The sequence below is a fragment of the Podarcis bocagei genome, assembly GCF_964188305.1.
Source record: "Podarcis bocagei genome assembly, chromosome: 9".
NCBI lineage: Eukaryota > Metazoa > Chordata > Lepidosauria > Squamata > Lacertidae > Podarcis > Podarcis bocagei.
In genome coordinates this window covers 35725303-35749035 of record NC_138134.1, presented here as the reverse complement: position 1 = coordinate 35749035, position 23733 = coordinate 35725303, and the positions used below count along the sequence as shown (strand labels likewise).

The window sequence follows — 23733 nt, the reverse complement described above, 5'->3', positions numbered from 1 at the left end:
GCGCAGGCGCAATTTTTGGCACTGCGGAAGCGAGTCCCTGCACTGCACCAGTTTAGCGCAGCACATGAGCAGACAGTTCGGTTCGGGGGCGGCTCGGGGGCCAGTCAAATGACCTCCACGAGCTGCTTCCAGCCCATGGGCCTTAGGTTGCTGACCCCTGCTCTAAACATTCAAATGCCTTCTAAGCATCCTTGTTCCTCATTGAGATGGATTTTGGTGGGGTGGGGTATTAGTGCCATATTTTTCTAATAAGAATGGTACTTTGGCAATGCTTTTTTCCTGAGCCTGCTGATAGCTACCTCTTTTTGTGGCCCTGGTTGGCAATGTAATCATCACCCCCTGACCACCTGAGTTTGCCATTAGCTTAGCTTGTTTGGAGGTTCTAGCAAGGGAGTGCAGCTATTGTATACCCTTGACTCAAGAATCATATCTAGAATGGTTGTCCTCTTCCACCGTGTGTGCGGCTTTGGGGGGGGCACACAGGGAGCGGAAGGGGACACCCACCTAGCTAGCCAGATCAGTCGAATCAAACCTGGCAATCAATGGAGTGACATGTCACAGCCAAATCACCCTTGCATCACATTTTTTAAAACTTGTGCCAATAAAGGCTAGTAGAAACTATTAGGAGGAGGGTATAAAAAATGTTGACCATTTAAAATACTACAATTATTTTAAATCTTGGTTTACTCTTCCCCGAAATATAGCTTCCACCAACTGACTGGCGAAAGGAATGGAGATGTGCCAATGACAAAATTTGATAGCGGCACTGTTGTAATCTATATAGGTGTCCCATAAGCCATCACCTGGAAACATTCAAAAAAATCTTACCAGAGGCCTGCTGAAACAAGCTTCACAGGTGTTTTGGGTTTCTCTAAGCAGGAATAAAAGCAATGAAGAACTTAGGGATCCTCTTCTGGACTTTGGAGAATCATCAGTGCAATATGATCACCATTCTTCTCTACACATCAACACTGGTAACCAGAAAGTGAACTTCACAATATTAGAAGACTTGTGTGTCATTAAAAAAACCCCCCAAACTATTGGTATATTAATAGTGTTTATTCACATGTCTGTATATCTTTTAACACCCAGCTAACAATATGCAAGAAAGAAGCCGTTGTTTCATAAACATCATGATTCGTTGGAATATTTATAAAAATGCATATTGGATGTTTGAAGCTAGTGTTATTCTATCACCTTTCCCAGTCTTTCAAGACTAGTATATCTGTTGACATTACTAGGTGAATACTTCAAGTGGAAAATTCCTTAAATAATGATCAGCCTTAACTGGAAAGTCTTACAAGCATGACTGAATCTTCCACTCACACCAGTGGAAAATATGCCAAAGCTATGCTGGATGCTAGCTTAGTAGAACCGGGGTCTTATCAAACAGATCAACCTAGTCTTCCTTAAAAGTATTACTGGTTGTATTTGTACTAATTTTAACCTGTTTACAACTTACTTTGGGATTCAATTATTTCCTTAAAGCATGTTTGTAACTGTATATGTTGTAAAATGGTACTTCAAATAGCATTCTCATATTAATCTTTGTACAATTTTGTTAAAAATTTTGTATTCTGTACATGGAAATTGCCCATATCCAAAGACAAGTGAAATATATGCCTAATTTGTAAATTTCATAAGGGATCAATGTAAACTTTAATAATTGATGTAGCTAAATAAAATATAGCTTAAATCATGCTATTAATTTTTTTTTTTAAGAAGCCATAATGTTGATCAGATTTTGCAGCTTGTAAAGCATTCATTCACTTTAAATAAGATATAGCTGTTGAGATTCTGCCTGGGGGCTTGCCACAGGCACCTATGGGAACAGAATACAGGACACTGCTGGCCTTGCTTTGATCCAAAAGCAAAGGTGTTTATATAATGCAATAAGGAAGCGCCACAGTGGATCCTATGCTAATGCCTGTGCAATAAATCTTTGTTTTTAACCTGCAATCCTGTGCACAGTCACTGAGGACTAAGTCCCATTTAGCTTAATGGACCTTCAGGACAGATAAGGATAGGATTGTGCCATCAGTCTCACTTTTCATGGACTAGGCAATCATGAGCTTTAAATATATATAAATAAGGTCAGAGTCATTCTCCTTTTGCATACTTGCTGGCTGCATACCCTCCATGGCATCCCCTGCTGGCTCCACCTTCACACACTGGAGGGTCTGAAGGCTCCTGGCATAATTAGAACTCTGGTCCCACAGGGATTCTTCTCATCTAGAAGCTTGGAGGGTGGCAATGCCACCAAGCACAAGTGATGGCAATTGCATGAAGGGTTTATTTATTTACTTATTGTATTTATATGCAAGGACCTCAGTGTAGTGTAAGTTGTTCTTCCCCATCTCGATTAACCCCGACAACCCTGCGTGGTAGACTAGTCTGAGAGGCAGCGACTGGTCCAAAGTCACCATATGAGCTTTATGACCAAGTGGGGATTTGAAAACTGGTTTCCCAGGTCCTAGTCCAACACTCATAACCATTCCACTCCACTGGCTATGACTGCAAAGGCCTAAGCTGGCCTATTTGAATGGAAGTAATGTACAAGCATTCAAAACGCTGGGATCAAAGGGACTATTCCCACCAGGATATGGTTCCAATTGCAAGAGGCTTGCAGGCCTGGGAAAGACCTCCATTTTCCTCAAGCAAATGAGAGGTCAGCTGGTATCGACTTCCATTTGCATGCTGATCAAGTGTTTTCCATGCTCTAATATTTACGCACAGGAAGAGCAATCAATTCATAGGCAGTTTCGTCTCCAAACACATTGTAATGCACCAGAGGTACTGAACCAGTTCCCACAGTGACACTGCTTTCAGGTCTCTGGGGTTATCTCAGGATTAGGCTATTTGATAGCCTTCCCCAGGCAGATTGCTTTTCCCTTTAATTACCCTTCACTGGAAAAGTTTTGACCCTAGCTCCATGGACATCTCTCTTGAACAGGCTGCACTCCCATTTAAGGCCTTGAAACAACATGGCACAGATTTTTTTATATGAAAAAATCAATCCAGCCAGCAAGACCGGCACAATTCACCAGGAGTGGGGAGACACAATGAAGGAAAATAGGTGCCATGGAGAAATGATGCTTTTCTTGACATTTCCCCACTGTTTCTCAAGCTTTCAGCTCTTAAAGTTATCTTTTTTTAAAGAAGTTATAAACATTGATAAAAGAACACAAATTATGTTGGGCAAACTTATTTTAAAAAAATATCTACTTCTCATGACACCTTCAGATGTTTCTATTTTCTCTCTCTTAAGATTAGAAAAAAAAACTAAGGCAAACCGTACTTTTTTTTATCATGAAATCCTTCCCCATGCAGGCAGCTATCCCAATTGCTAAATTTTATTTCTGCATGATACTAATTCGTCTATGGGACACAACAATAAGCAAAGTTGTACCGAGTCATTTAATGCAAGAATCCAGTTTTGCATTGTCCTTTAACCCCACCAGCAATGGGGTGGGTCAATATTCACTTCTGCCAATATTTAATTTATGCACAACTCACAATAGCTGCCTTGAGAGAATTCTTGCTTCCAATTAATATATCTAGCTGCTATAGAGAAAACATTGTAAAAACCGTAGTAAATATATGAAAGCAAGTCGAACTCAATTGTTGCTTTCCAACTTTTGGAATGCAAAGTTTTCCTCATTATGCAAACGCTATTCCAGGGGTCATCTTTCTAGCCAATAATTTCAGAATAAAGCATTTAGAGGATGCTACTAGGCAAATGGGTTCAATGCAATTTAACAGGCTAAAAGAGTAGACCTGGCTGATGTCAACAGAATATGTGATTTAACAACTGGGTTCTACATGATATGCAGATTTTGCACAGGTGCCCTAGGTTCTCTATTCTGACTCAAGCCTTCAATTTAGTGTGACTTTCTAATGGTTCTAGGCACTTAGCTGTGACTTACCAGACTCAATGGCAAGAACAACACACCAGCAGGCGTTTACGAAGACCTCCAGTCTCAAGTGCTCTACCCCAATGCAAGAGCACAATAATCTTTACCTTTAGCTAGCAGCAGACTAAAGTGAGTAGGGTTTGTTGCGTTTATTATTTCACATTTAGTACAAAACAGAGAATGAGTCACATACAAATCAGATCAAAACCTGAGTGTCCTTTTAAAAAAGGAAAAGTATACATATTTCTTCCTCCACTTCTTAATAAAATCCCAACTGTGTTTAAGGCACAGCTAACAAGGAAAGAACATGTTAAGTGTCAGAAGCAGCCAGTTGCAGTTTTCTTATACTGTTCCTTAAACAATACTATATACATCTCTCACTGAGCAGTGGATTAACAGTCTGTTTGCATGAAGTGTGACAGAATGGTATGCTTTTGTTGTCTCTAAACTAGATCGCAGCACATGTTTGGAAAATCCTCCTGTTTAAGTGTTTGTCTTTCTACAGAAATATTGACTAAGATATACAAAAAAGAACAAGAGAAAACAAAAAACCACCCAGCCTTTGTTGGCAGCAAAGTGGCATAGCAGACAAATGACAGCTGTTTGTAGCTGTACGGGAAACTTAAAGGGGGAATGTGTCCCAATGATTAGCATCTACAGAGTTCAATCAAATACATTCAAAGCAGAGTTGAACCTATAAACACTTCTGTGAGCCACTTGGCTTCAGGGGGGGAAATGCCGACATTTTCAAAGACAGCAGACACTGGATACTATCCTGTAAAGTGAAATATTTGCAGCAACGATCATGGCAGATTCAAACTGTATGTCAACATTGTAAGAAAAATGCTTTTGTTAGTTTACTTTTATCTGTTTCTAAACTTCAGCGCCATGAAGCATGTGTGAATCACTGTGATGCAAATTTTTGGGGGTTTTCTTGTTTGTCCCATATGAAGGATTAGATACACAAGTAGTTTTCCATGAGAAGAATTTAAGGATTGTTTTTTAAGCAGGACACACCTTGGTGGCCAGGGGAGGGGGGCATGTGATCCCCTGGATGTTGCTGGAATGAAGCTTCCATCATCCCTGATTGTTGACCATGATGGCTGGGGCTGAAGGACCTGCAGTCCAACAACATCAGGAGGGCCAGAGGTACTCAATTCTCCCTGAAATACTTTTACACGTAGCTTGTTAACATGCAGGTTCTTACATGCACTGCACTGTCCCCTTAATTGTTCTCACTTATTTCCCGCTAGCAAGACAAGCAGAGAGGTATAAGCAGAAGGGATAACCGGTCTGCAAAAAGAAAAAGAAAAAGCTGGAGGCAGTGAACAACATATTTTCAGTATGCAACCATTTGCTGACAACAGGATACTGGCATTTATAACATGTAACACGTGAACAAGCCAGAAGAACTGACTTCTCAGACTGCCAGCCTCATCTTGCCATCCTTGTCTGGAGTGATGCTTGAAATGCCATCTATACAACTGCCTTGGGACTAGCTACTGAATGCTGCACTTCTCTTTCCCACTTGTCTAAGTGTCGTCTCCATACCGCTTTGGATCAGTCCCTGAATTTACAGTGCTACTTGTCATCATGAGTGCACTTACATTGGTGAAAGTCTCCCGGAGTCAGTTGTGACACCCAGCAGCCTTTCCTATGGGATCTTGCCACTGTGAAATCATCCATTGCAGCCGCAGTATAGAAACTAAAAATCCTTAATTGATGGCCTTACCAATTACCAAATAAATGCACAGTGTATTAACATTTTGATACTTGATACTCAGGTGTTTGCTTCATACTGGTTTGAAAAAAGGTGGCATTCAAAACGACAGCTAAAATCTTTGGAAATCTGCATCACTTTCAAATCAGAGAGTTGAAAGAACCAAACAGACAACTGATTAAGGTCTTTTTTCCCCTGGTTATTGCCAGCTCTCTGTACAGGAGGGATTTTTTTTGGGGGGGGGATCTCAAAAATAAAAGTGTCCTTTAAAAACCAAGCAGCTTTAAGCACCAAGCCAGATGAGGTCCGACAGCTGCTCAGAACCAGGACTGGAAATCTGTCACTGCAAACTTGCGTAAGATGTGTTTGCTGCTGTCAGAGGACGAGTCAATATTCAAGTTAGTCCGCCATTTTTAACACTATTTGGCCACTGTTTCCTGGCCACGGCTAGCCCCTGCCCTGCTGGGATGTTAAAGCCAGCATCTTCTGGCTCAGTAGAGCATTGTGTCGTTTAAGGTATTCTATCACATCTCCTTGTTTCTCAACTACTTCTTCCAAGCTTGAGGCTTCCCTAAAAGACAAATTCAAACCACGTTACTTACAGAACATTATCATCTTCCATCTCAACCATGTGAAACTTAAGAAGGCAACAGCAACTCTTCCCCCTACTGGACACCCTCCTACTCCCAAAATGCATTTACATACTGATCTCAGATTTGTTTAGTTCTACGATGCCTTTTGGGGAACAGACCACCCAAGGTGGAACACAGTTACCTTAACACAATGAATACAGAAATCTCAAATAATCAGAACAAAGGAGCATTGTTAACGCCTATTAGAAAGTCAAGTAAAACACTTACACCGACTCTTAGTAAAATAACCCTTATGCTTTATGATGAAGACAAATATGTGTTAAAAAGTTATATATTTGGTGGAATATAGAAATCTCAAGATATGTCCAGCAATATTACTTATAGTTTCGGCTCCTTGTTAAATAAAGGAAGGCAGTTACGCCATTTTGGTGGCTTACATATTTGACTAGTTCAACAGGTTATGAGTGCATTTATTTCTTGAACCTTCAATAACCACAGCCACTGCCAGCTGTCATATATCTATTTGGCACCAAGTGTCTTCCAAGAATATGAAAAAAATTACTGTGTCTTCAGATATGCACCAAGGAAGGAACAAATGAATTAACAAAAGTAGTGGATAAACACAGTTCCCAATTCCAAGGACGCAGCTAAGCCCAAAAGTGTTTATGTAGATAAGCCACATACAGAGCTGTCAACTGTACGTCAATCAAGTCCAGCATGTCATTAACCGTAACAGTACCAAGCTACACAAATACCAGTGATAGCTATTGTTACACTCTCAGTAATGGTGCAGAACATTATGTTGGCATCTATCAAGAAGCCAGACTTCATCTTTCCAATAAATGCTATTTGTTACCTAGTACACAGTCCGAATAATGAATAACAGGAGATGTTACCTGAATCCAACTTCTGAGGTAGTGTGATTAGGATAAGCATACATCTGCTCTTCTTCTATGACATCAGGTCTTGGTTTTGCCCGGTTAAAGTTGCTTACCTTTACTGTAATTAGAAAAGGGGAAAGCTACAGTGTGTGCAGTCTGACAGCGGAACTATAAATTGACAGTTCAGAAGACTTTTAAATACAGAACCATTTTAATTTCTAGAACAATGAGAGGGAGTCTGTGGCTCTCCACCTGTTGCTGCATTTTATTTCCCATCATTCCTGACCCCTGGACCATTCTGGCTGGGGCTGATGGAAGTCCCAAATACACCTGGAGGACCACAGGTTCTCCATTTCTGTTCTACCATTTGCTCCACCACAGAAGAAAAAGAAGATTGCTACAAGATGGGACTTTACTTCTGGCTCCATTCCATACATGAACACAAGACGCTCCATGAGCCACGTATAGGTGACCTGAGTTACAAACATGCAATCCTACTTTTCCACATCTGGACCACAGCCAATGCATGTTGAGTGACCTGTGTTCTGTTCCTAGGTCTGCGTAAAGGTAAAGGGACCCCTGACCATTAGGTCCAGTCATTACCGACTCTGGGGTTACGGCGCTCATCTCGCTTTATTGGCCAAGGGAGCCAGTGTACAGCTTCTGGGTCATGTGGCCAGCATGACTAAGCCGCTTCTGGCGAACCAGAGCAGCACAAAGAAACGCTGTTTACCTTCCCGCCGGAGCAGTACCTATTTATCTACTTGCACCTTTGACGTGCTTTCGAACTGCTAGGTTGGCAGGAGCAGGGACCGAGCAACAGGAGCTCACCCCATCGCAGGGATTTGAACCGCTGACCTTCTGATCAGCAAGTCCTAGGCTCTGTGGTTTAACCCACAGCGCCACCCGCATCCCTTTAGGTCTGCTTATTGTTGTTTTGATTTACATTCAGTACAACAGGCCCCTGCCTAGAGAAGCTGACAATTGAGCACAGGGGGAAAAGAGGGAAAGGAAGAGAAGCAGAAAATAGGAGAAAGCAGGGAATGTGCAGCTGAATATGTTACTTAGGCAGATTTACTACCCATAGCAAACCCATAAACAATGCTTGAGAGCTGAAGCCCAAGAGGGGAAAACTGATCATCTTTGCAATGAGCATGACAGTGTGAAATGGCAGGTTTTATACCACTTTTGGCCAGTTACAAAAAAATAATAGGCAGCTTAATTTTACAGACCAGTTAATGTGGTTTGGCAAGTCCCCTTCAACCATCCCTAATCGGAATGCTTAAATTCATCTGATCTCTTTGGTAAAAGATGGTGGAGGAAGTTCCTTTTTAAGCGAGTTCCACTGTCAACACAATGCTTCATTCTTATCTACTCAGTCAGCATCTCCTTTTGAATAGGAACTTTCTTCTTCTCTCCCCCCTCCTATCTCCCCCCATAGAATTACTATACTAGACCACCTGTTGTGTACAAGCAGGTTGCATGACTGATCAGAGGAATAACCAAGGCAGATGTGTCAGCAAGCTGTAAAGTAATCAGCTGAGTTTGGCTCTCAACAACATCAGAATTCAGCTATTCATGACCAGATCAGATTACCCCGGCACATGCATTCCAGGACATTTAAGGCAATTGTAACCCAACAGGTGTCCTGAAGGGTTCAGATACACAACTACTTCATTTTGGAAGGTTGGTGGTAAGAAAAAATCATGAAAAGATAAGAAAGTTGATGATTCTCTAAAAAAATTGAATTTTCAGGCAAGGGTGTCATTGCTCATGTAGCCCAAGCAGGGGCATTAACACACAAGAGGTTCAGAGAATATCAAGGTTAACAGAAGAAAAATAAAGTCTTTAGAAAACACCTATAGGGGCAAGGCCCACAAAATAGTCCGATAAGGATCAAGGGCAACCAGTGGCCACAGAATGCTCACTGAATGTGTGCGGTGGTGTGCAAATAAAAAAGAAAGGAAGAGGAAATGAAGCAACAAAAACCCTGAGCAAAAGGACTACAACATTTTGTTGTAGGTTCCACTTGTGAACTCTAACACAGAGGTCGGGAATCTCCGGCCCACCACTCTAATTAGGTCCAACATGGGTCCCAATTTGGCCATTTTCTCCAAACCATGCCCAGCTGCCCCATTCCTGACTTTATACATGATGTCAGGCAAGAAGAATGTGTATGGACATGGAATTCCTGGGAGCTCGAAGTAAGTTCTTGACTGTTCCTTTGCAAGTAGAGCATGCCAACAGCCCAATGGGAAAGAGTCAAGGGAGCTCACTGTCAGCAAATCCCATCTCATCCATTTGTAGGTGAATTTTGAATAGAGGTTCCCAGGGCCACTTTTACAATAGGCAAAGGCAAAATACACATGGCAAAGTAGCGGGATTGTTATGTGTCTTCAGAGAAAAAACGACAACTTCAGTTTCCCAGCTAGATCTACTTTCATGTGTGCATTTAATGCAGGCATCCCCAAACTCAGCCCTCCAGATGTTTTGGGACTACAACTCCCATCATCCATGACCACTGGTCCTGTTAGCTAGGGATGATGGGAGTTGTAGTCTCAAAACATCTGGAGGGCAGAGTTTGGGGGTACCTGATCTAATGGAACCTGGTTTATACAAATTACTCATTTAATTAGGAGGATGTGTACACGCTCCATACATCTGCATGCAGTCCCCTAATCCACTCTTTGTGCAAACTGGACCATATGCCAAGCCACTGCAGTTAGCTATAGCTTCTTGTCACGTGAGAACCAGGAACAACAAGCAAGGAAGCAAAAGCTAACTTTAAACCATGACTTACACATGCTGGCTTGGCCACATAAGCCAGTGCCCACCACCACCCAAGCTACACCTCTGAAACACCCACCCGCATTGTATATTTTAATCTGCAAATGCAAGTACACTAAATAAAGGTTTTGTGCTATTTAAACATTAAAAGAGAGTGCCTTGTGTAGTTTTTATAGGAGGCAAAAAAGAGAACTAATTAAAGGGTCAAACAACCCAGGGCTGTCTAATCCCCAGGGTTTCCCTGTGCATGCAGAAGAAAGCGCAGAGGATGTGTGCACAAAGTGTGGATGTGTTTTGTCTTATTAAGACAGGATTTAATCATCCAGATGCGGCCGCTATCTGCGGCCATCACATGTAAATTGTGGTCTTGGAAGCCCGTGAACTTTGTGCTTGTGCCTGGACTGTGACATCACACTGGGCCTGCATCTGTGTGGAGTTTCAGGGGGCCTCCGAAAGCAGCAAGGCCAGCACAGAACCATCATACTAATTCTCCTCTCTTTAAAAACATGAAGAGCTCACTCCTTTAATGTAGGAGCTGACAGATCAATTATTTACACCCAAGAGCTGCTCTGCTGGCACGGTCGAAAGTCAATGCGGTCTCCCTGGCCTCCCTCTTAAATCAGCAGCACTGCCACCGTTTCCTCTCTGCAATATTTTCAACGCATCATGATTCCCTCTTGCCTCCCTGCTAACGCTGTGAAGTTCGGCAGCTTTAACTTCTGTCTTCCTAAAGGAGGGAGGAGACTCAAGAACTGCATTGCCCTGCAGGTGACATCAGGCTGCGGTCCAGACCTCAAGTTCTGTCAATTGTGCTGGCACTTTTCAGAAGCAGGGTCTTGCCTCCTTCCACGGCTGCCATACGTACAAAAATGAAGAGCCTTGCACTACATGGGCAGAGACGCAGCTGCCTATCAGTGCCAGGCAAGAAACCCCTCAAAACAGCTGCTCCTCCACAAAGATGGCTCTCACTGCCAAGCGAGAGATTTCTAGATCAACAGCTGCATTTTGTGTGTCCTCTCTTCGACACTATTAACTGCCCAAAACCCTTGGGATAGGACAGTGTTAAACAACGTCTTAGCGTCGGGCAAAGAACTCTATCCCTCCATCTGGGCATTTTGGATCAATGCAATAGAATGAAGTTAGAAACGCTTGAATGCATTTCAGCTTCTTTGCATTTATTGAACGTCAAGTAGCTATGCACATTGTTAAAAATACACACTTTATCGACAGAACAAGGTTGTACAAACTTGAATCTGATAATTTGTCAGTCGGTAGAGCCTGAGACTCTTAATCTCAGGGTCGTGGGTTCAAGCTCCACCATTGGGCAAAAGATTCATACATTACAAGGGGTTGGATTAGATGACCTTTGGGGTCCCTTCCAACTCTCCAATTCTATTCTTCTAAGCCATATTGGGATGACCCTATCAAGACTTTATAAAGCAATGTATGAACAAGCTTCATACTTCCACATGGAGCTACTTTCCTTCTCCCCTTGCACAAGTGAACTGGGAAGTCTCAGTTCACTGCTGTTTCCTGTTATGTTTAAACCAGTAAGCTGTGGTCAAAATCCGTATTAGGGCAGCCCTTTTATTACGCCAACCAAAATGTCACAAAATTATTTTTTTAAAAAATTGGATTTAATATCCCCTTTATCATTACCCAAAGGAGTCTCAAAGCGGCTAACATTCTCCTTTCCCTTCCTCCCCCTCAACAAACACTCTGTGAGGTGAGTGGGACTGAGAGACTTCAGAGAAATGTGACTAGCCCAAGGTCACCCAGCAGCTGCATGTGGAGGAGCGGAGACGCGAACCCGGTTCACCAGATTACGAGTCTGCCGCTCTTAACCACTACACCACACTGGCTCTCACATAGTGCACAATGTTTCAGTTCCCCAGAACTCATCAGTGTAGATGGGCAATCAAAGCAAGGAGGAAAGGGAAGATAAAAATGTGGCTGGCAGGGAAGCCACTGAGGCGGCGTTTGCCAAGAATTTCAAGATGAAATGTGGGAGGCAGTAACATACAAATGTATGCCATGCAGGTTATAGGCTGCTGGGGAGGAGAATCTGACAATGGCCAATTCTGCTTCCACGGAAGTGTAAAATCCAGCTGTTCCCCAGGTCTTGGCCAGAAAACAGATTTCTCGATGGGGCAAAAATAGGAATAGAGAGAAACTAGGCAGAATAAGACTCCCCAGCTTGTTTGGTTACTAACATAAAGGCAGGATTGAAGCAGCTGCATATGAGTGCACAAGGCCCGTTCTTGTATTGCCTTATTAAGCGAAGATACAACCATCCAAGCCATCAGATTATTAACTCTTAGCAGGCCCCTTGGGTCAAACTAATCTTAGCAATGAATCTGAAGAAAAATAAAGAGGTGATTCTGTGGCCTAGTGGACAGTCTAAGTGGCTTATACATGCAAGGCAATCCTGCTGCTCTTACCTGTGTAGACAACCACACATATCAACGAACATAGTAATTCCACGCTCAAGATTCCCAGGATGAAGCAGAGATACATTTTATTGTGATCAGGAAAGGAATGTTGTGCTGACAAGATCAGCAGTAAAGCTATATTACCTATTAAAAGACACAGATGAGACAGGTTAAGAAACCCAGCCGTCTAGATAGCTTCCAGATAGCTCAAGATAACCCCCAAATACATAAACCAGCATTAACTTTGAACCAATAGTCATGAGTGAAAACAGGCACTGAGCACATTCTCAACCACGCACAGCCTCACTTAGATGTCCAGTGGCTTTACTATAGGATAAGAAAGAGGAACAGACCCTTGTGTTTATTTCAGCTGCACTTTTCAGTTTTCTGTTCAAGCTAAATGGCATGGAAGATGTTTCCAAGTTGTCACTAGCAAATGTATATTCAACTGCATGCAAGAAGATGCAAGAAGATGCAGAGTCTGAACTTAAGGTAAAATGTTTTACAGTATGTATGGCTGAGGATTACTAAGAACACATCTGAAGTACCGGTTACATTTATCCATTGGACTAGATTTCGCCAACCTGATGCCTTCCAGTTGGGAATTGCAGCTGAGAACATATGACTGACAGTAAGATGCTGAGGTCTGTATTAGACTGTTCCCTTCCTCTCCCCCTTCTCTTAACACACCTATGATCAGAGATCCTTACCCGCCTCACCACCCGTGCACCATGTTTGACAGGCCAAGTCCCGCACACATCAGGGACCCCAGTTTCCTTTGGAATCAAATTGCATGCACAAAGGAACAGTTAATCAGCTGGTCTGCTGTGTTAGCAAAGCTCCCATCATGATGGGTGTTTGCAAAGGCCTTGCAGGAGCCTCTGATTATGGTGACTGCAAAACTCACTTTCAAGCAAGTCATGTCTTTACCTACCCCCTATCAGGTGTGGGGCACATGCATGTGGCTTGGCTGAAGTGGCCTCACAGGTCAAATGGTGAGGGCTTTCCCACTACTACACTGCTGAAGTCACTAAGGATTACTGTTTCGACCTCACATTTTGCCCTCAAGTTTTCACAGACATGTTCTAAAGTTTTTCAGCCACACAGTGCTTCAAGCACTAATCATTACTGTATACTGCAAGAAAAGCTATTGTCCTTACAACCAACACGATCTAGCCAAAAGCTACTTCTATAGTGTGAGTTTTCATATTAAATCTCCAGAGCTCCACCTAGTGGCCACTTCTAAACACTGCAGCCTTACTGTGGCCAACTTGATAAGTAGGGCAAACTGCACACAAAGAAAGCAGCTCTATTTAAGTACAGTGGTGCCTCGCAAGACGAAATTAATTCGTTCCGCAAGTCTCTTCGTCTTGCGGTTTTTTCGTCTTGCGATGCACGGTTTCCCATAGGAATGCATTGAAAATCAATTAATGCGTTCCTAGGGAAACCGCTTGCCAGGCTGGCGGTGCGGAGAAGGGCTTTTCTCCGCACCGCAAGCCTTCAGGACAGGTACGGGAACAGAGGGGAAGGCGCGCAGCGCTTTCCCTCTGTTCCCGGGGCTTGCGTGGGAGGAGGGTTTTTCCTCCCCGCCGCCAACATTCAGAACAGCATTCTGAATGTTGGCGGTGGGAAGGAAAACCCTCCTCCCACCCCAAGTCTTCAGGAAAGCCATCCGATGCCGCGCGGCGGGAGGAGGCGTCCCCCCCCGCCCGGCATCGGAGCTTCGTCCCAATGCCGCGCGGGGGGGGGGAGGAGGCGTTCCCCCCCGCCCGGCATCGGAGCTTCGTTCCAATGCCGTGCGGGGGGGAAGAGGCGTTCCCCCCCGCCCGGCATCGGAGCTTCGTTTCGATGCCGCGCGGGAGGGAGGAGGCGTCCCCCCCCGCCCGGCATCGGAGCTTCGTTCCGATGCCGCGCGGGGGGGGAGAAGGCGTCCCCCCCCGCCCGGCATCGGAGCTTCGTTCTGATGCCGCGCGGGGCGGGAGGAGGCGTTCCCCCCCCGCCCGGCATCGGAGCTTCGTTCCGATGCCGCGCGGCGGGAGGAGGCGTTCCCCCCGCCCCGCCCGGCATCGGAGCTTCGTTCCGATGCCGCGCGGCGGGAGGAGGCGTTCCCCCCTGCCGCCCGGCATCGGAGCTTCGTTCCGATGCCGCGCGGGAGGGAGGAGGCGTCCCCCCCCCGCCCAGCATCGGAGCTTCGTTCCGATGCCGCGCGGGGGGGAGAAGGCGTTCCCCCCCGCCCGGCATCGGAGCTTCGTTCTGATGCCGCGCGGGGCGGGAGGAGGCGTTCCCCCCCCCGCCCGGCATCGGAGCTTCGTTCCGATGCCGCGCGGCGGGAGGAGGCGTTCCCCCTCCCGCCCGGCATCGGAGCTTCGTTCCGATGCCGCGCGGCGGGAGGAGGTCCGAGGACAGTGGGGAAGATGCGCTGCGCTTCCCCGCTGTCCCGGAGATTTCCCTATGGGCTGTCGTCTTGCGAGGCAAGCCCATAGGGAAATTCGTTTTGCGAAGCGCCTCCAAAACGGAAAACCCTTTCGTCTAGCGGGTTTTCCGTCTTGCGAGGCGTTCGTCTTGCGGGGTACCACTGTATTAAAGCCCACAGTTTTCAGTCAATATGCAGGCACTTGCGTCCCCACTCTGGCTGTTACAAAAACAATGGAAAATTTATTAATCTGTTAATTGAACATTTCTTGCATCAGTAGACAGAGAAGGAAAATAACTCAACAAGAGCCCACCATTTCAATTTGAGCAAAAGCAGGCTTTTGACCAAGGCTTGGTTTGTTCATGAATTACTCATTATTCAGTTCCTATCTGAGATTATAGAGGGCATGATAGCGCTCTTCAAATATTTGCTTCTTAGAGGAAGAAAGTGACTAAATTCTGGGGCACCAGACATCTAATGGGTTTAAGTTAAAGGAAGGCAGATTTTGGCTGGAAACTTCTTGACTGCAAGAGCAGTTCAGCAATGCAGCAGATTATTTAAAGGCGTGGTGGGGTCTCCCATGCTGGGGGTTTTCAAGTCAAGGCTGAACAACCATCTGTTAAATGTCAACATAAAATGGGTTTATTACATACTGCAACATACTTCTATTGTACTTCTGCTTTCCAAGCATCAGGTTGAGGCTGTAACTCTGGGAGCGGCCGCCAAGACCACATAACACCAGTCTTGAAAGACCTACATTGGCTCCCAGTACGTTTCCGAGCACAATTCAAAGTGTTAGTGCTGACCTTTAAAGCCCTAAACGGCCTCGGTCCAGTATATCTGAAGGAGCATCTCCACCCCCATCGTTCTACCTAGACACTGAGGTCCAGTGCCGAGGGCCTTCTGGCGGTTCCCTTACTATGAGAAACCAAGTTACAGGGAACCAGGCAGAGGGCCTTCTCGGTAGTGGCACCCACCCTGTGGAACACCCTCCCACCAGATGTCAAACTGAACAACTACCAGACTTTCAGAAGACATCTGAAGGCAGCCCTGTTTAGGGAAGCTTTTAATGTTTGATGCATTACTGTATTTTAATATTTTGTTGGAAGCCGCCCAGAGTGTCTGGGGAGGCCCGGCCAGATGGGCAGGGTATAAGTAATAAATTATATTATTATATTATTATTATTATTATTATTATTATTATTATTATTATTATTATTATTATCATCATCATCATTATTATTATCCTACAGGGCTCAGATTCCTACCACACCGCCATCTATTGTGATCAGGGTAGAAGCTAAAGTACCCACTCTTTCCTTGATCCATAGAGCCAGTGCCCCCCTTTGAGCTAACTACGGTAAGGAATACCCTGGACATTATTAGGACAGTATGGCACATTTTGTCACAATGTACTAGTCAATTCCTGATAGCTATTGGAACAAAACACCTCAAATGGCCATTTTTTTGCAGTTATGGTACCTGCAGTTGAGCTATTAGAGGAGAGATGTGGTATACATTAAGGAACAAAGTGGACTGAATACAAAATGCATTACAAAAATTGCTGATAAATCTTGGCTTACCTTGAAGGCTTCATCTTGTCCAAGTCGGACCAAATACTAGAAAGATGCAGCGAAAGCTAGAACTGCACTGTTGTCATGACCATGTGAGATGCTTAATGCATGTAGAAGAATTCACATTTACAAACAAGAGATTGACAAGAGTGAGTCAGTTGGTTTAGGCTCACCTGTAGACTGAATTAGGAGTGGAAATCTCTTAAGATGCCTTGTGGCTCTGTAGATCTGGAGGTAGCCTTTCCTTCTGACCTTGCTATGGTGGAAGTGAATATACCGTTCGAGAAACAGATACAGGATCCAGAGAATTACTTTGGCAGTAACTATAACAGTTTGCACTTTAAGTGGGTAAGTGTAATGCTGAGGACACATATCTCCACTTGCATCAGGGTAAGAGCAGAATATCCCTGCCAGAAAAGCCAAAACAACAAAAGCAACCTAAGGAAGAAAAGAGAAAGAAAGAAAAATTTCAAATGCTCATCATCAAAGTCAAACACATCCAAGCCTGGCAGGTTTGCTCTACAGATTCATAACCATTTTCTATTGCTGATATGGCATCATTAGCCCATAGTATGTTCTTAAGCTTTCCCACTAGGAAGGAAAAATATAAGCCAACCTCCATCCTATTAGAATACTAGAACTGTAGAGGTGCAAGGGACCAGAAGGGTCATCTAGGCCAACCCCCTGCAACGCAGGAATCTTATGCCCAACGTGGGGCTCAAACCCACAACCCTGAGATTAAGAGTCTCATGCTCTGCTGACTGAGCTATCCCAGTATTGACACAGTAATGATGGGAAGTGGCACATGCACATGCAAATGCCTGTGAGCTCAGCCTTCCCCCAAAGGAATCTCTGGGGCTGGTAAACAGTGGCCAGCAGAAGGGAATGAATATGACCCCCAACCTGAGCAGGACAGCACAGAAATGAAACTGCCCATTCTATTATCACCAACTCTGAATGCAAGTACTTTAATCCGAGTGGGAGCCACCTGGCCATTACAGCTGCTGGTGGTGTGTGCATTATCCCAGTTCTCCACAGGAACAGTTCCTATCCCCCTCTTGCTTTTGCCACCAAGACAGCTTTGACTGTTTCTAGGGGAGGACTTTTGATTGCATAGCCCTCTCCAGCAGGATTTTTTTTTTTTGGGTGGGGGAAGGAGGTGGTTCTTAACAAAGCAGTATTGTTGTGCTTATGAAGTCCCGGTAAACAGAAACACACACCTGCTTTGGGGCAGCTCCATTTCACTTTTCTACTGATCAGCATGGTGCCACTAAGTTTGGTACTGGAAGGAAGGGCTATAAAAGCTTGATTCTCACTGACCAGGGTCACCAAGGGCAGGGAGGAGGATGGACATAGACACAATTCTTGTTGTCTGCTTGCCTCTCAAGCCAACAAATCTCTAGGGATGAAGGTTGGGCAGTAACAGCTTTCCCCAACTTGCTGCCCGCAAGTTATTTTGAGATTTCATCCATGCCTTAGTGCTTTCTAATTTCCAGGTGCATCAGTTTGGTTTGTCATCCCACTTGCTCTGCATGCTGCCACCCTCTGGCCTTAAAGAGCAGGAACAGACAGAACATGCAACCACAACAGCACACTTCTGGAAAGGGCTCACAGGAAACTGACTGGGCTGACCCCTTCACCTTTTAAGTGGCCAAGGAGGAGAGCCATGTCACACTTGTCTGCTGGGGAAAGAGCTACTCTAGTGGCTGCGCAGGAGATGCCTGAGGAAGAGGCCAGCGCTGCTACTCGCTCGCTCAACTCAAGGCCTGGGGGCAAACTGCACCTCTGCATCATTGAATTTATCCAAATAACTCATCGGCAACTTACATGCATGAGCAGCAAAATATTGGCAATGCCGACTGTAGGTATGGCGTGGAACCTTGGACACATCCTGGAATGCAATGCATGAGGTGGAAGGAGCGGTGCATCAAGCAAAGGGTCGTCATCCATGCTCTGTGTTATCTCTGAAACAGATCCCTGAAATAGATTTAGCAACAAAACAGAAAACCAAGAGAAGTTTAACAATTGTGAGACAGTTCGATCATCTACTTTGCAGACATGGTTTTTTTAAAAAAACTTACACAGGTAAGCTACATCAGCAAGCATGATTTTTAAATCTTTTCAGCACCATCCTATATATGTTTCATTGGAAGAATACTCAATGGGAACTGGAACTGTACTCCGTGGGATTTACTCCCATGTACAGGTCTGTTTTTGGAAGAGTGTGGTCTGTTTTTGTAAACCAGTTCTTAAAGAACTGGGGTTGACCAATGTGAAATAGCCCTAATAAATTGAAGGTAAGCAGTATTACCTGAACTGGCAACAAATATTGCCCACACTAGTTTAGCACAAACAGCAATGCAGTCTTTCTACGAGAATATGAACTTGCTCAAACTAATTTATGGTTTTCAATGTGTTCATCTACATTTAAGGTTTTAAATAGGAATTTAAGGAGAACTAGTAAAGCTCAATGAGATAAAAGTGATGCCTATGAGATCATTTATCTAACATAAACCACTGAGGGGTTTTTTGTATAAATTTTAAGAAATAACATCACACATAATCACATAATTGCCCAACTCATTTTTCCTGTCCTACACAAGCATTTTTGGCATTGTCCTGCCAGAATGGAAAACTACTTCAGTTTTAGTAAAAAGAATTCAGTTTTAGTAAAAAGGAATGAGAAAGGCATGTGATCTAGTTTAGTCCTTGAAAAATTCAAGCAAGTTTACTTTAGAAGGCATCTTTTATTGTTCTCAAAGACAGCTCAATCTTATCTAAATTAGCACAGAAGTCAATATTTACCTTAATGGGTAACCAACCCCATGCAAGTTTGGCACCACATGTAAAATAGTCTCCTTGCACTTCAAACTTGTTTTAAACATTGAAACTGCTCGTATTTGGAAGATAAAAATATTTCCTAATAATTCAGTTTAAATGCCCACTTTCAAATTTCAGAAGCTCCAATGTATGATCACTGTGATCCTCAGGTTTTGAAGTTATAATGCACTAAAGAAGGCAAAATTCACTATACAATTTTTGAAAGCTGAAGGTAAAGGTACCCCTGACCATTAGGTCCAGTCGTGACCAACTCTGGGGTTGCGGCGTTCATCTCGCTCTATGAGCCGAGGGAGCCGGCATTTGTGCACAGATAGCTTCCGGGTCATGTGGCCAGCATGACTAAGCTGCTTCTGGCGAACCAGAGCAGCGCACGGAAACGCCGTTTACCTGCCCGCTAGAGCGCTTCCTATTTATCTACTTGCACTTTGACGTGCTTTCGAACTGCTAGGTTGACAGGAACAGGGACGGGAGCTCACCCCGTCGCGGGGATTCGAACCACCGACCTTCTGATCGGCAAGTCCTAGGCTCTGTGGTTTAACCCACAGGGCCACCCACGTCCCTTTTGAAAGCTAGCCAGCACTTAATTTGTCTAGTCAATGCAGGTACCCCAATATTTATTTGGAGCTGTATATGCATTGCACGGACAGCTGCCACATTACACGAGGAACACTACCATGTAGCTTCAGTCCTGTGTGAAGTGTTGCAGAGTGGAGTGCTCCTGTCAGCCAGCCAATGCACAGCACATCCACCAACAGCCAGAAGTGCATAGCCACAGGGCACCCAGTGTTCTCAATGGGCTGTTCTGAGCGTTCTCCCTTAGGATTCCTGCTTTAGGAAGCCACAGGGCTCTGCCAGCCCAGACAATAACCTTCTTCTTGGGCATGGATACCATGTGGGCTACATAAGCTGCAACACTCATACCTTAACATCAGAAATAGAGATCCCAATAGTAACTGTAGAAGGCTCAACAGTCATGTCTGCTTAACAGAACACCAAGAGTGATATTCAACTAAGTCTTACATTGAGTAGACTCACTTAAATTAATGGATATAACTTCCATCATTAATTTCAGTGGGTCTACTCTGAGTAAAACTTAGTTGAACATCACCCAAACATATTTACCATATTTTTCGCTCCATTGGACGCAGCTTTTCCCCTCCAAAAATTGAGGGGAAATGTGTGTGCGTCCTATGGAGCGAATGCAGGCTTGTGCCATAGCCGCGCGCAACCCCTCCGGCAGGGAGAAGCTGCACGGGGCTATGGCTTCTTTAGCCCTGCGCAGCCTCTCCCGGCAGGGAGAGGTTGCAGGGAGAGGTTGCGTGGGGCTAAAGAGGAAGCCAAAGCAGCGAGCGGGATCCATCCCGCTCGCTGCCTTGGCTTGTGCCATAGCCGCGCGCAACCCCTCCGGCAGGGAGGGGTTGTGGGCAGCCTGTACACTGCTCTTTGGGGCTGGGGGGGGGAAATATTTTTTTAATTGATTTCCCCGTCTAAAAACTAGGTGCGCCCTATGGTCTGCTGTGCCCTATGGTGCAAAAAATACGGTACTTAACACACTTCTAATTTTCTCTTCAACAAATGGAGTAAATAAGTTTTGTTTTCTCTGCTTTAAAAAAACAGCCCTCCCTTGGGTTCTAGAGAGATAGGCAGATGCCCCAAAATGTAAGATAGTTTTATATTTCCTAATGAAACTTCATTTCAACATAATACTGCAGTTTTCCACCAAGTTCTTTTTAAGGGGACAGAGCATGGTTCCTCCAACAACCACCAGTTTTAAAATGATTGGTCTTCTTTAAGAGCCTCGGAATCCCACCTTTCGCAAACTCAAGAGGCAGCCATTACAACAAACACAACTCTGCAATGCAAACACATTTTTAGCTTTGCTTTGAACATTTAAACCCAAAATAAAAGATATATTTGTAACATTGCTGAAAATTGCTTCCAGCATTTTTACCATTAGCTGTAAATAAAATTTGCTCCCCCAAGTTCTACAGTTTAAATACAACAGATAACAGGGTCATTTATATCTAAAAAACAATAATTCCAGTCCAACACAGGACCTTTATGTTAACCCGATTGAATGTCCCCCCCCCCCAGCTTTTGTCAAGGGCAGATATTTAAACATCCCCATAACTGATAGACATTGCTTTGAATGTGCTGGACACTGTAGAACATATTCTTTTCTACAGTCCTTTTTGGGGGTAATCTAACATCGCAGGACAATGAAAATATCAGATTCCATCTGTCTGATATTAACCTGGAATAGCTCATACCAAGAACTAACTTAGTTGGTCTTTAAGGTGCTACTGGAAGGATTTTTTTTATATTAACCTGGAAGTAACTGCAAAGGTGGCTGAGTTTGGTCAATAGTCTCTCAGAGTGGCGAATGGCACTATTTAGTGGGAAGAAATCCCAATGAAAATCCTCATTATATATTTTACATGGCTGTTTATTAGTATATATTTCAAAATTTTATGTATGGCTGTTTTATGATGGCCTATACTTGTAATGTCTAATACAGTGGTACCTCGGGTTAAGAACTTAATTCGTTCTGGAGGTCCGTTCTTAAGCAGAAACTGTTCTTAACCCGAGGTACCACTTTAGCTAATGGGGCCTTCCACTACCGCCGCACAATTTCTCTTCTTATCCTGAAGCAAAGTTCTTAACCCGAGGTACTATTTCTGGGTTAGCGGAGTCTGTAACCCGAGGTACCACTGTAAATGTTTGGCAAAGTAAGTATGAATGTCTGTCTACAATATTTTAGAATTGAGCGAAATATTTGCAAACACTTCCTCTTTTCCAACCCTACTACGAGTATTCTGGTGTCTGTTTCTAACTGTGGCCCAGTAACTGCATGACTGTCACGAGACCTGAAGACTTTTATGCTGACAGGCCTATACAGTTGTCTGATATGTCCCCTGATTGCTTTTAAATGTTTATATCTTTATACACCACCCTAATGTTTTGCAAAACAGCAGAATATAAATACTTTTATTTTAAAAAAAACCAAAATAACCACAGATACTTCTTAGCTCAGGACCCGATTCTACTGTTAGGGTCAACACCCCTTTACTAGATTTCCCAATAGCTTACCTGTTGCAGAGTCCTTCCCTGACATAACATTCAGAGAGCTGAGAAGCTTAAACAAAGCTTAAGTACTTTCTTCATTGCCATTAGAGCCCTAAATGTCTTAGGACCCAAATTCTTGAAGACATGCGTCTCCCTATACAAAGGGTGGGCAATAAACTTTATAATTAAAGCCCCCAAAGCAAGAAGTTCACAGAATAGACGCATGGGACTGAAATTGCCATATTTTGGGGCTGCTGTGCTGGAATTCAATGAGCCCTTCAAGTAACTGGCAGGCATTATGAAAAGATGCACTTCCAAATGGACAGTAAGCAGACAGGACTCAATGGCTTTCAGGAGTTTTAACATGACTTTTTCCTAACCATCGTTTCCCTCACAATCAAAACAGTTTCCACACAGCTGGAAGCAGGAACTGAGGTTTTCAAGGCAAAAGCAAGCGTGTGATAGAAATCTCTGCGGTGGAGTCTATAAACGTCCACGCCTTCTTTGGCCAACAGCTGCGGTGCAGCAGCTTCAGTGCTGGTCTAACACCTGGGAGACCAGGGTGCAAATCCCCACTCAGCCACGAAGCTCCCTGGGAGACCTTGGGCCACAGCCTTTCAGTCCAAACCTACCTCGCGGGGTTGTTGTGACGGGATTAAACTGAGGAGCAGAACCACTAATATACCACCTTCTATCCGCTGGGGAGGGGGCGGCGGATATAAATGCAATAAAACCACACTGTGGCGCAGTGGGCCAGTGCATCTGGCTGCGAGACAGAAGGTCGGCGGTTCGAGCCCACCCAGGGACGGCTGTGAGCAGGATTCCTACATTGCACAGGACTGGGCTGGATAACCCTCCCAACGCTGCAATTCGACGACTCTCCGTTCAAGGGAGCCCTCAGAACTCTTGAAAGCTCTCCGTTTTCGGGGATACTGAAGCAGCCACGGGGCTCAAAGAGGCGCCCCGTGCGATTGAGACGCCCTCCCGAGTCACGCGTCCTCCCGACACGCTCCACCCCAAAGCCGCCTCTCCCCTTCCCTTGTGCAGCCCGCGGAGCAGGACCCCTAAGCGCCAGGCGACTCACGTTATCCAGCTGCCGCGGCTGCTGCTGCTGCCGCCCAGCCCCACTCGACACGCCGACCATCTTCTCCGCAGCTGCTTCCGGCCCCGACGCGCTCCACGCCCGTCTCCCGCGCGGCGCTGTCAGGTGTAGCGGACGCCCCGCCCTCCCGTGCCCTCACGCACCGCTGCTTCCGCCCAAACCTCCGCCCGCGACGCTATTGGACGGATGTTTCCCTCGCTCCGCAGTCTCTTTTTCCCTTCGAAGCTCCGCCTCCCTGTCTGGTTTGCCGGAGAAGCGAAGAGGGGCGTGGCATGAGGGGGAGGCGTGGCCAAAGTGGACGAGCGCAGAGCGCTAGCGGCTTGGCAGCCGTTTTGTAGGGACGCCAGTCCGACCTGCAGATTGGATTTGAGACTTTTATTATATTTTTTGCAGGCGAAGTGCATGCCAAG

At 44.8% G+C, this 23733-nt stretch overlaps 1 protein-coding gene across 1 annotated transcript; it reads right to left on the bottom strand.

Moving 5' to 3' along the window:
• Positions 1-1040: 1040 nt before the first annotated feature.
• Positions 1041-23432, bottom strand: TMEM192 (transmembrane protein 192). Its single transcript, XM_081209093.1, has 6 exons — positions 23306-23432; positions 18142-18291; positions 16488-16752; positions 12337-12471; positions 7124-7226; positions 1041-6205 (listed from the first exon to the last, which is right to left on the bottom strand). The coding sequence occupies exons 1-6, from the start codon at positions 23363-23365 to the stop codon at positions 6082-6084; spliced, it is 837 nt and encodes a 278-aa protein (XP_081065219.1). The 5' UTR covers positions 23366-23432; the 3' UTR covers positions 1041-6081.
• Between the last annotated feature and the right edge of the window lie 301 nt (positions 23433-23733).

Bases quoted from the DNA above. Each gene is read 5' to 3' on its own strand.
- TMEM192 (XM_081209093.1), bottom strand. From the start codon at position 23,365: ATGGTCGGCGTGTCGAGTGGGGCTGGGCGGCAGCAGCAGCAGCCGCGG. The intron at 18,292-23,305 runs GTGAGTCGCCTG...AATCTATTTCAG, and splicing joins AGCCGCGGCAGCTGGATAAC to GGATCTGTTTCAGAGATAAC. The intron at 12,472-16,487 runs GTGAGCCTAAAC...GTCTTTTAATAG, and splicing joins ACTCCTAATTCAGTCTACAG to GTAATATAGCTTTACTGCTG.